At 43.2% G+C, this 13,726-nt stretch overlaps 1 protein-coding gene across 1 annotated transcript in view; it reads right to left on the bottom strand.

Moving 5' to 3' along the window:
- Positions 1-523: 523 nt before the first annotated feature.
- The window catches only part of LOC138801450 (NXPE family member 4-like), a 27,672-nt gene continuing 14,469 nt past the window's right edge, over positions 524-13,726 (bottom strand). Inside the window, exons 4-7 of the mRNA XM_069984294.1 lie at positions 12,329-13,035; positions 4,961-5,022; positions 3,755-3,973; positions 524-2,641 (exon numbers count right to left, since the gene is read on the bottom strand). Coding sequence (XP_069840395.1) covers positions 2,097-2,641; positions 3,755-3,973; positions 4,961-5,022; positions 12,329-13,035 — 1,533 coding nt within the window. The 3' untranslated portion in view covers positions 524-2,096. The remainder of the gene's footprint in view (positions 2,642-3,754; positions 3,974-4,960; positions 5,023-12,328; positions 13,036-13,726) is intronic.

Genomic DNA, 13,726 nt, shown 5'->3' with positions numbered 1-13,726 from the left:
CATGGCGCATGGCCCCGTAGGTCAAAGAATAAAAGTGTTATAAGGATGGTAATAGAGCATTTTTAAGAACATTTATTTTTTTTTTTAAAAAAGTAAATTTTTTTAAAAGCTGTTAAAGGGGTAGTGCGGCGCTAAACAATTATTCACTAAATAACACACATTACAAAGTTATACAACTTTGCAATGTATGTTATGTTAGTGAATCGCCCCCTTTCCCCGTGTTTCCCCCCACCCACGCCAGACCCAGAAGTGTAGTGCGGTTGAGCAGCTGATGACGCGGCAGAGGGCGGCCGGCACTAGGGGCGGTCGGAGCGGTTCGGCCGACCGTCCGAAGATGACATCATTGGCACGGGACATCATTGGCAAGGTGGCGGACGGGGGTCGGCAAGAGGCAGGTATGTATAGAGCACTACACTTCCGGGTCTGATGTGGGTGGGGGGAAACACGGGGAAGGGGGCGATTCACTAACATAACATACATTACAAAATTTGTATAACTTTGTAATGTGTGTTATTTAGTGAATAATTGTTTAGCGCCGCACTACCCCTTTAAGGGACTAGAAAGATCTTTGAACCCCAACAAGATCAGTAAACTATGTCTAGTGTATGGCTGTCTATAGCTGTATAGCCAGAGTGTATGACCAACTTCCACTAGTTTGTTGTAATGTAAAATAGGGATCATAGAGTTTAAAGCAAATGTACCACCATCAGGTACATTGCTTTAAGTTTTTTACATGAATGGATTGGTGTTGGCACAGGGAGGCCGGTGCCGTGGTCCTTTTTTTGAAACGGTGCCCACTTCCCATGCGCGGTGCCGGTCTATTCCTGGCATGAAGCATGAAGGCCCCCAGTGTGACAAAACGCCCTCCCCTCTCTGACGCAGCTTCTTTGATTCTAATGTAGTCACGTCACAAATGAGAAGGGAGATCGTCACACTGGGGGGGGGGGGCGGCTCTTCCCCCAATGCTTCATGTTGGGCTGCCAACTGGAAATAGGCTGTCGCCGTGTGCGGGAAAAGGGTGGCAGCTTGAAAAAAGGGCTGCGGCACCAACATCCCCGTGCCTACGCTGATCCATTCATCTAAAAAACTTAGAGCAATGTACTTGATGGTACTTTATTTTTAAGTATTTCTCAATACATTGAGCTGATGAGAGGACCCATTGCGGTACCATAAATCTGTAGCTAGTAAAGTACCTTTCTTCTATCTATCTATCTATCTATCTATCTATCTATCTATCTATCTCTCTATCTCATATCTATCTATTTTGACTTCCTATTTCTCTTTATATCCAGATTTCAGGAACATTAGATAGGGTGTTTTTTTTTCTTTTTAGGAAGAATTAGAATAAAATAAATATACATAGAATAATGTGCGCACAATAAGTGACATAGAGTGACAGTATTTATTAAAGTTTTTTAATAATACCCTGTATAAAATATTCTTGAAGGTTCCTCTGTATCTCAGCTGTTGTGGGAAAGAGTGTTTCTGCCCCCCACTGTTTTCATAGTTCATTCAGTTCCACAACATGTAGTAATACAATATTACCACATAATGGCGGTGTAGTATCACTCAAACATACCATGTTTCCCACTTAATACGATTTTATGTTATTTCACAATAAAAATAAATATGGATTACTTTATTACAATGGTTATTTAAAATATCAATGCCCATTCCTTCACTGGCATTTGTGAAGACATGCCTGGGCTTCCTTCAGATTACCGTCATCAAGACAAGTTATAAGGTGCACCACATACATGCAATATTGCAATATAATTTGCAAATTGCATTGGGTTAGACAATTGCAGATATATTAGAATGAATGTGGAAAGGAAGGAGTCCCTAAAGGTCCAGTCAATCCCGCCTTCTTATAAAGGGTCTCTTCCTGTGGTTATTGTTGAGTAATTTGCAATGGAGTTGACAGTAGTTTCATCTGCCCTGAGAACAAGGTTACTAGCATCAGCTCTTGACCTGTCTAGGATACATAACAAATATGCTGCCCCCTATGGGCAGAAAAATAAGAGTTTATGACTGAAAATGATTTGTGGATCTCAAGGTCTTCAAAGCTGTAATCATTTACCAGAAAAGAGCCAATGTTAAGACGCCTGAGTGAAGGACATGCTGATGATGTTCTCCAGAACTTCCAGCGGGGGATGAATGACATCACAAGCATAAGCTATGGTCATGTCCAAAGCATCCACAAAACCAACATCTAACCCATGAAATATTTCCCTGAGCAGCAGATACTGGACGTACCCATGAAAGTCACTGAACCTCTCCTGGTCAATGTCCATGTCCCGTGCATTCTCCTCCTTGATGATCACTTTGGTTGTGGGACTACGGATAAAGAGCCTCTCTACAGCCTTACGGACATTGATGGCTGACCTGATGAAGACCCGTAATGGAAAAGGTCTAAAGTGTTGTCCTAAGGTGAGTACAATGATTGTGTTTACCCCTCCGCCGATCTGATCGATCTGGCGGGCCATGTACGCATCTTCTTTGATGGAGTAGAAGGTTTTGCTGACAAATGGAAAAGTATGTTTCTTCCACTGGATGTAGATGAAATTTTCTTGGTTTAGTGCTAGAAGAGTCTTCTGCCAAGATTGCATCTCATCTTCTGTGTGGTTGAAATAATTCACAACTGAAAAAAGAACATAAGTAAAAAATTTGGGGGAATACAACATAGATAGATAGATAGATAGATGTGGGATAGAAAGAGATATATATTTTTTACAAGAAACAACGCAGGTTTTCTGTTCACCAGGTTTCCGGTACCGCAATGGGTCCTCTTATCAACCCACTTCATAAGGTAACATTATAAATATTAATACATTAATACATATGATATGATGGATGGATAGATAAATAAATAGATAATATATAGTTAGGGCCCTATTACACCACAAGATGTCCTACAGATTATCTGACAGATAACGGACTATAAACGGACTATAAACAGAGAACAGGTTGTAAAGATAAGACTGAGATTTCTCCTCTTTTCAAATTCATTCCTGGCTTTGGCTGAAAAAATCTGTAAGATAATCTGTCAGACATCTTTTGGTGTAATAGGGCCTTTAGAATGGGAGTTGAAGTATAAATAGATAGATAGATAGATAGATAGATAGATAGATAGATAGACAGACAGCATATGTGTGATTGAAATAATCAACAACTGAAACAAAGCACATAAGAAAGAAAATAGATACCATGAAGTGAGATGATAGATAGATAGGTAGATAGATAGATCAATAGATAAGAAATAAATTTAAGAAAGAAAGAGAATATTGTTTTTCTGCAATAAATCACATATAGTGATTTAACACAAGTTTTCTGTTCACTAGATATGTGGAACTGCAATGGGTCTTCGCATCATCCTAAGATTTTAAGCAATGTTCTAAATATTAATAAACAAGGGATAGGTAGATAGATAGATAGATAGATAGATAGATAGATAGATAGATAGATAGGTGAGTGAGATGGAGATATAAGAGATTTAGAAAGATAGATATATTCTTTATACAATAAACAGCATAGCCTTTCTGTTCACCAGGTTTGTGGTACTGCAATGGGTACTTTTATCAACCCATTATATTGATCAAAGTTAAATAAGTGATTTATGGATGGATAAATAGATAGATATATTAGAGGATAGATCCTTCAGAAGGAAGAAAACGCTGGTGCCATCTATAGGTAGCTCCCTTGTGAACCAATGTCACCATCTGTTTCGGGGTCCTTGCCCCTTATCAGTACTCACACTTAAGGTTCTCTGCAAAGTGCCTTATATATTGTCGAACTGTGGAGTCTCCCAAAAGAAAGAGCCTTTTCCCCTTAAGGAAGTCTTTTAGCTTATTGTTTTCAGTGAATGGTGACATCTGGCAGTGTAGGGGACGCCACACATTGTAATGGAAGTATCCACTTGGGATGGGGTAATAGGACCCCAGGCTGCATTTCTGAGTCAGTGGCGATTGTTTTTCTAAAGGAAAAAAAACACAGAGAAACAAATATTGATTTACATTATATCCGTCTGCGGTGTTCATAGAAGCCTGGTCATTGGCCATGGACCCTTTCCTTAGGGTCTGCCGTTCACACCCCTGTCTAGATACACAGATAATAAAGTCGGCTTCAGAGTCAGGAGCGATTTCCTAATGCGGAGAATGTGTAATTTTCCTGCCATTACAATGTGACGGTGATTACAGGATACAGGGTGGGGAACATTATAGTGTTATTCATCGCCTGGCAGCAGCTCATAAACCTGGTTCTAATTGATAGGTATGAAAGAGCATATTATACTTTCAAGGAAAATGGGTGACGTGGTTCCTTTGTATCCACTGCAGGCTACTTGGAATCCCTGATATATTATCTATTTATAGGGATGAGGACGTGGCAAGACAATGGCCATGGGAATGTATGGGGCTGGCATATAGTAGACGGGCGGTCATCCATGGTGGTCATCCCATCAGCTTCTGTTAGAACGCTATCAGTCATAGCTAGGCTTTGGTTCATACTAATTTCTCCTTAAAGAGGCTATCCCAAAATTAAAAGTTATCCCTTATCCACAGCATAGATGGTAAAAAGCTGATGGATGGGGTCTGATCTCCGGGACCCCCACAGATCATGAGAACGGAGAATAAAAAGGATGCTCAACTGCATGCCACTCCATTCAACTCTCATTGACAGTGAATAGAGTAGCGGCTGCTACACTGTTCATTTGGCAATCTGTGGGGGTCCCAACAGTTGGACCCCCAACCAATCAGCTTGTTATCCCATACGCAGTAGACAGGGGCTCATGGATACATCTTGGGATACCCCTTTAAACCTGTATCTAGTACCCTTGTTGGTGTCCCCATCGGATACCCTTAGCTGTGCTACCAAGACGACCCCTGACCCCGCTACAGCCACAACCATGTGGGATCATGTATGGCTGGACTAGTAATGGTCTAAACCTATAAAACATACTTACGGCCACACTTTTGGACAGTGATCGGTTTTAAAGCCTTTGTAATTTCTAATCCAATATTTGACCTAAAAAACAAATGAATTCTCCATAGTAAAAGAATAACAATAACATAAGAGCCGCATCCTTTCCATGAAAGGCCTATTGTTATCAGATGAACCGGATTATTACAGGGTTATTAAACAGGGTGTGAAAACATTCGTGAATACCTGTGTAATACCTTCTGTAGTCATGGTGTATGATTATACAGGGCCACCTCCATACACTACTAAAGTTACTGTACTGTATAGTGTCTGCATAGCAATCGCTATGTAATGTTGCCATACTGTGCTGAAATATTATGAACATAAAGGTACCAAGTCACAGCTTTATATATGAAGTAACCTAATACAATGCTGTACAATACCCCAACAAAACTACAATAACATCATTATTTGGATTCATTGTGGTCACAAACCTCAAATTATCTGTGGAGTCTCCTTCCTTCCAAGTCACACAGCCGTAAGGCCTGTCTATGGTAATAGCTACAGAGGTGAGGAGCCTGGTGGAACTAAGGCCTGTCTATGGTAATAGGTACAGAGGACAAGGGCCTGGTGGAACTAAGACCTATCTATGGTAATTGATACAGAGGACAAGGGCCTGGTGGACCCAAGGCCTGTCTATGGTAATAGGTACAGAGGACGGGAGCCTGGTGGAACTAAGGCCTGTCTATGGTAATTGATACAGAGGACAAGGGCCTGGTGGACCCAAGGCCTGTCTATGGTAATAGGTACAGAGGACGGGAGCCTGGTGGAACTAAGGCCTGACTATGGTAATTGATACAGAGGACAAGGGCCTGGTGGACCCAAGGCCTGTCTATGGTAATAGAAAAGAGGAGCCAACTAGAAGTGATGCCTTGTTGGATCTGGTTATTTCTAACAACGCTGAGCTGGTTGGGGATGTCACTGTCCATGAACACCTGGGGAATAGTGACCACAATATAGTGACTTTTAGCTTAAAAGTGTAGAAAAGAAAACATGTGGGGAGGGCAAAAACTCTTAATTTTAAAAGGGCCAATTTTCCTGGGTTAAGGGCAAAACTTCAGGGCATAGACTGGGAGCGGCTGCTGTCACATACGGATACAGCTAATAAATGGGAAATCTTCAAATCCACATTAAATAACTACTGCCAAATATATTCCTATGGGTAACAAATATAAACGGTTAAAATCCAATCCCACATGGCTTACAACCGAGGTTAGAAGGGCTATAAATGAGAAAAAAGGGGCATTCAAAAAATATAAATCAGAGGGGTCAGCTTTAGACGTTAAACATTACAAAGAAGTCAACAAAACCTGTAAAAATGTAATAAAAGCAGCAAAAATTCACAATGAAAGGCAGGTAGCTATAGATAGCAAAAGAAACCCCAAAAAATTCTTCAAATATATTAATGCAAAAAAACAGAGCATGTAGGACCCCTAAATAATGGTGACGGGGAGTTAATAACTGGGGCTCAGGAGAAAGCTGAGTTACTTAATGGGTTCTTCAGTTCTGTATATACAAAAGAGGATGGAGCTGTGGTGGGTGGGGCCAGTACTGAGGTGGGTGGGGCCAGTGCTGCTAACACATGTAATGTACTGAACTGGTTTACTATCGATATAGTCCAAGATAAATTAAATAAACTCAATGTAACCAAAGCTCCAGGGCCTGATGGATTGCACCCCAGAGTTCTTAGGGAACTCAGTTCTGTAATTTCTCTACCCTTGTATGAAATATTCAGTGATTCTTTGCTTACTGGTATTGTGCCGAGGGACTGGCGTAAGGCAAATGTAATGCCGATTTTCATAAAGGGCTCTCGAACTTCCCCAGGTAACTATAGACCTGTAAGCTTAACGTCCATTGTGGGGAAACTATTTGAGGGGCTTATAAGGGACTACATCCAGGAATATGTAGTGGCTAATAGTATTATAAGTGATAACCAGCATGGTTTTACTAAGGACAGAAGCTGCCAAACCAACCTGATATGTTTCTACGAAGAGGTGAGTAGAAGCCTGGATGGCGGCGCGGCTGTGGATATCGTGTACCTGGATTTTGCTAAAGCGTTTGACACGGTTCCTCATGGACGTCTGATGGGTAAGTTAAAGTCTATCGGTTTGGAAAGTTTAATGTGTAACTGGATTGAAACTGGCTTAATAATCGTATAATCTTTGCAGATAACACCAAGCTTTGTAGTACAGTACAGTCTATGGAGGATGTGCAGATGTTACAGGATGACTTAGACACACTGAGTGTTTGGGCGTCCACTTGGCAAATGAGGTTCAATGTGGATAAATGTAAAGTTATGCACCTGGGTACTAATAACCCACATGCATCATATGTCCTAGAGGAGTAATAACCTGCAGCATCCTATGTCCTGGGGGGAGTTACTCTGGGAGAGTCACTGATGGAGAAGGATCTGGGTGTCCTTGTAGATAATAGACTACAGAACAGTACACAATGTCAGTCAGCTGCTTCTAAGGCCAGCAGGATATTGTCATGCATTAAAACAGGCCTGGACTCTCGGGACAGGGATATAATATTACCACTTATAAAGCCTTGGTGCGGCCCCATCTGGAGTATGCCGTCCAGTTTTGGAACCCGATTTATAAAAAGGATGGAGAGGGTACAAAGACGGGCAACTAAACTAATAAGGGGAATGGAGCATCTTAGTTATGAGGAGAGATTAAAAGAATTACATTTGTTTAGTCTGGAGAAGAGACGTTTAAGGGGAGATCTGATTAATTTATTTAAATATATAAATGGCCCCTACAAGAAATATGGGGAAAAGATGTTCCGGGTAAAACCCCCTCAAAGGACAAGAGGGCACTGCCTCCGCCTGGAGAAATAAAGGTTCAATCTCCGGAGGCGACAAGTCTTCTTTAGCATGAGAACTGTGAATCTGTGGAACAGTCTACCCCAGGATCTGGTCACAGCAAAAACAGTAGAGGGCTTCAAAACCGGCCTAGACAAGTTCTTAGACCAAAATAATATAAATGCATATGTATAGAACTTATCACCCCTCCCCCTTCCCTGTATCCATCCCTTCCTTGGTTGAACTTGATGGACATGTGTCTTTTTTCAACCGTATTAACTATGTAACTATGTAGATAAAGAGGACAGAAGTCTGATGGACCTAAGTCCTGTCTATAGTAATAGATAGGGGGACTGGATTCTGGTAGACCTAAGGCCTGTCTATGGTAATAGATAAAGAGGACAAGGGCCTGGTGGACCCAAGGCCTGTCTATGGTAATAGATACAGAGGACAGAAGCCTGGTGGACAGGGGCGGGCTGGGCCGGGGGGCAGGGGGGCACATGCCCCCCGGGCCGCTCTTCCCCCAGTTGTCAGGGCCGCATGGCGGCTGACAGCTGGCTGGAGTCCTCAGTGCCTCCCCTGCTTACAGCCCCGCCCTCTTCTGTCATATTTACCTGTGGCTGTGCTGTGGATCCGGACTGTGATGGAAGCGGCCGCTGAAGCCCCGCCCCCCATGACGTTAAGCCCCGCCCCCTTTATGGCCATTATGCTTTCCTATAAGCCTATGAGGCTTATGGTAAAAAGCAAACTGCTGTACGCAGTATCTTCCTCCGGCCACCAGAGGCCGCTCTCTCCTCCCAGCTGGTTCTCCTGTGTCTGGGCTAGAAGAGCCTGAAGACCAAGAAGATGGTGTCTGCAGGAAGCCAGGTACCTACACAGGAGGACATCTACACAGCAGGCCATAGGGCAGGGGGAGGGAACCTTGGCTCTTCAGATGTTGCAAAACTACAACTCTCATCATACCTGGGCAGCCATAGGCTTACCATAGATGATGGGAGTTGTAGTTTTGCAACAGCTGAAGAGCCAAGGTTCCCTATTCCTGACATAGAGGATACATATATACAGGAGGATACATATATACAGGAGACCTACACAGGAGGATACATATATACAGGAGGAGACATACAGAGGAGTATATAGAGGATACATATATACAAGAGGAGACATACACAGCAGTACATAGAGGATACATATATACAGGAGGAGACATACAGAGGAGTATATAGAGGATACATATATACAGGAGGAGACATACAGAGGAGTATATAGAGGATACATATATACAAGAGGAGACATACACAGCGGGTACATAGAGGATACATATATACAGGAGGAGACATACAGAGGAGTATATAGAGGACACATATATACAGGAGGAGACCTACAGAGGAGTACATAGAGGATACATATATACTGGAGGAGACATATATACAAGGGTACATAGAGGATACATATATACAGGAGGAGACATATATACAAGGGTACATAGAGGATACATATATACAGGAAGAGACATACACAGCAGTACATAGAGGATACATATATACAGGAGGAGACATACAGAGGAGTATACAGAGAATACATATATACAGGAGGAGACATACACAGCAGTACATAGAGGATACATACAGAGGAGTATATAGAGGATACATATATACAGGAGGAGACATACACAGCAGTACATAGAGGATACATATATACAGGAGGAGACATACAGAGGAGTATATAGAGGATACATATATACAGGAGGAGACATACACAGCAGTACATAGAGGATACATATATACAGGAGGAGACATACAGAGGAGTATATAGAGGAGACATATATACAGGAGGAGACATATATACAGGGGTACATAGAGTATACATATATACAGGAGGAGACATATATACAGGGGTACATAGAGTATACATATATACAGGAGGAGACATACACAGGAGTATATAGAGGATACATATGTACAGGAGGAGACATACACAGGAGTATATAGAGGATACATATATACAGGAGGAGACATACACAGCAGTACATAGAGGATACATATATACAGGAGGAGACATACAGAGGAGTATATAGAGGATACATATATACAGGAGGAGACATACACAGCAGTACATAGAGGATACATACAGAGGAGTATATAGAGGATACATATATACAGGAGGAGACATACACAGCAGTACATAGAGGATACATATATACAGGAGGAGACATACAGAGGAGTATATAGAGGATACATATATACAGGAGGAGACATACACAGCAGTACATAGAGGATACATATATACAGGAGGAGACATACAGAGGAGTATATAGAGGAGACATATATACAGGAGGAGACATATATACAGGGGTACATAGAGTATACATATATACAGGAGGAGACATACAGAGGAGTTAGGGCTGGGCGATTAATCAAATAAATTTGCCCAGAAGGTTATAATCGATTTCGATTAAAATCATAAATTAAATTTTCACAAAAAATCACTGCGGTGCGTGCGGTGCGTGGAGTGTCGGGCCGGAGGTGAGGTGCAGGGCGGTCGGGCAGTCCGCCTAACAGAGCCGCGACTGACCTGCCCCAGCTATACATATCACATCCAGTTCCCCTCCCGGCCACACGTGCAGGTCCCTGGTCTCTGGAGGAGGCTGCAGGGACTGTAGTGGTGATAGCGTCGCTTCAGGTCCTGGAGCTGAACAGCGGGATCTGCATCCCCGATCCCGCTGTACAGCTCCAGTAATGGCAGTGACGCTATCACCACTACAGTCCCTGCGGCCAGGGCCGTATTTACCACTAGGCACCTGTGGTCCGATGCCTAGGGCAGCACCTTGCAGGGGGGCAGCACCAGGGAGCAGGGGGTCAGAAAAAACTAATTCTTTTGTTTTTATTTTTTTAGTTTCCCTTCTCCCGTTCAGACTTGCCAGTAAATCTGGTGTCTTTTCCAGGGGGGTGGGGGGTATGGTGGTATTGGTCAGGTCTGGTATCGCCAATAGGTGCGTGAAGATGGGGCGTCTTCAGGTTTAGTGCCTAGGGCAGCAGCAGCTGTTAATACAGCCCTGCCTGCGGCCTCCTCCAGAGACCGGGGACCTGCACGTGTGGCCGGGAGGGGAACCTGTGTGCCGGGGTGAGAGGAGGAGGGATATGTGCACTCCTGCCCCAATCACGCCCAGCTGCCCCAGTTTCCCCCAGTATGCCCCTGTCACCTCTCATTTATACCTTTATTACTACTACACCCCTCATCTATACCTGTACTACTACTACTACTTCTACTACACCCCTCATCTATACCTGTACTACTAATTCCCCTCATCTTTACTACTAATACACCCCTCATCTTTACCTGTACTACTACTAATCCCCCTCATCTGTATTACTAATACACCCCATATCTATACCTGTACTACCTCACCCTTCATCTTTACCTCTACTACTACTACTAATGCCCCTCATCTGTATTACTAATACACCCCATATCTATATCTGTACTACTACACCCCTTATCCACTATACCTCCACTACTACACTCTACCTAGATGGAGGCACCATGTGTCCCGCTATCCCCACCCCCACCCCCTCGCTTATCCCGGAAATGCCCCTGCCTGCATGTGTCCCTGCTACATAGAGGATACATATATACAGCAGTACATAGAGGATACATATATACAGGGGGAGGCATATATACAGTAGTACATAGAGGATACATATATATACAAGAGTACATAGAGGAGACATATATACAGAAGTACATCGAGTGATATAAACTATTGTAAAAATACAGTAACCCCAGCTTTCCCAGCATCTTATACTCAGTGTGATGGAGGTCACCCAGCTTTCCTAGCATCTGTCTATGGAACCGTTTCGTGTCATCACTGAGCCGCCCCATAGACTTATACAGGAAAGTGAGTTCTGACCCTTTCACAGGGCACAGTAGGATATTTGGTCACCAATGACTGGAAGGACCGAAGATGTTATAGGTAAGAGGTTAGAGGCCAGAGTGGTCCTTTAAGGATGGGCCGCCAGCCTGCTACTCATGGGCCAGTGCTGTGTACTTGCCCCCCGGGCTAAAATTTGCCAGCCAGCCCCTGCTGGTGGACATAAGTCCTGTCTATAGTAATAGATAGGGGGACTGGAGTCTGGTAGACCTAAGGCCTGTCTATGGAAACAGAGACCTGTCTTTGGTAATAGGGAGGTCAGGAGCCTTGTGGACCCAAGGTCTGTCTATGGTAATAGATACAGGGGACGGGTGGTGGACCTATTGCCTGTCTGTGGTAATAGATACAGGGGACAGGAGTCTAATAGACCTAAGTCCTGTCTATGGTAATAGATGGGGGACTGGTAGACCTATGGCCTGTCTATGGTAATAGATACAGGTGACACAAGCCTGGTGGACCTAAGGCCTGTCTATGGTAATAGGGGGGACAGGAGCCTGGTGGACCTAAGGCCTGTCTATGCTAAAGACCTGCTCAGGACACTGTCTGGACCGTTACTTTGTTGGGGAGTTTAAAGTTATATTCATTATTTCTATGTGATTTAATCTAATAGTTACCTGTTGAGAAGAAGCTGCTCCACCTCAGTCAGATATGAGTGGTCCCGATTGACGGAATTCATGTGGGTTAAGGCCTCACAGGGGTATTCCTTTGGCTTAATGCAGTAGAAGGCCTCTTGATCTCTCTTGTCCACATAGCGGCAGACTTCCTCATCCGTGTCCAACTCAAAGCCACATTCACTGTTCACATACTCCGTTGCACTTGTGAAGTTTCCTGTGTACTTGATATTGGAAAAACCCTGGTTCTTCGCTCTCCATAAAGCAGAGACGGCCTCACTAGGGTGCATTAGTAATATGGATACACGGACGGACCCCGACCAGAATAATGTGAATTTGACCAGGTATGTCCCATCTTTATTGTCTGTGATGGCTCCACTGGCGCTACTGTTCGTTTCAGGTGAGTATATTCTTGCCCTCAAGTAGTCTCCACCGTAAGATTTCCTGTTCCCGGCATAGTCATAGGCAGTCACTTCAACCTGTAGCTGGTCCCCGATGCAATACTTAGATTTGGGGTTGATAATAATGGCTGTGGTCGTTTTTGTGCTGGTCGCCTTGACTATATCACCGATTGTCCGTTGGGGAACTAGCTTGTCAATCTTGTTGAATAGGGATTCGATTTCAGCGTCTGTTGCCATCGGGCCGGCCGAACTGGGGGCCGTATTGGATGACTGGCAGTTACACAGCTGAAGCATGTTTATCTTAGGGACCTAAAATGGTAAAGTAACATATAAAAAGATTACCCCCTAAAAAATCTAAAAATCCTATAAATAGGCTCATTTGCACAAGCCATAACCCCTTCAGGTTCATTTCATGGGGAAAACTTCTAGAAAATATGGTGGCTTGGAGGAATAGTTGTATATCTAATGATGGATTGGAACTTCAAAGTGTCATTGTCAAGAAGGTATGACAAAAGTTTTGATCGGCGTTGGGGTCTGGGTGCTCCCACCTCTACCGATCACTGAACGAGTCAGGAGAAACACTCGGTCTAGTGCTTCTCACTCTCTGTCTTGCTTCTTGTTGCAGGACATGGTCCTCATACATTCCCTTTCCTGCAGAAAAGAGGGAGATCACAACTTCTGACTCTCTTCTCTATTTATGCCAAGTGACAGTCCCACTTTAAAAGAAGTTAGAAACAGCTCTATCTTATACTTTATTTGCCTTTTTACACCTTTTTTCCCCATTTTTTTATAGCCACTACTTTGGGGTACATATGGCACTTTAATCACTCCAAGGTGACCAAAAAACAAAACAAAATACCAGCATTGTTTTTTTTTTTAAATAGTTTTTACAATGCAGGATAAATGATGTGTTAATAATTGTGACTCTTATGACAATGCAGACTATATTTGAATTGTTTATTTTGTATGTGACAAGGGCCCTAGAGCCACCTGCCTTGAT

Source organism: Dendropsophus ebraccatus, chromosome 9, assembly GCF_027789765.1.
Source record: "Dendropsophus ebraccatus isolate aDenEbr1 chromosome 9, aDenEbr1.pat, whole genome shotgun sequence".
Lineage (NCBI taxonomy): Eukaryota > Metazoa > Chordata > Amphibia > Anura > Hylidae > Dendropsophus > Dendropsophus ebraccatus.
This window is presented reverse-complemented; position numbering and strand designations above follow the sequence as displayed.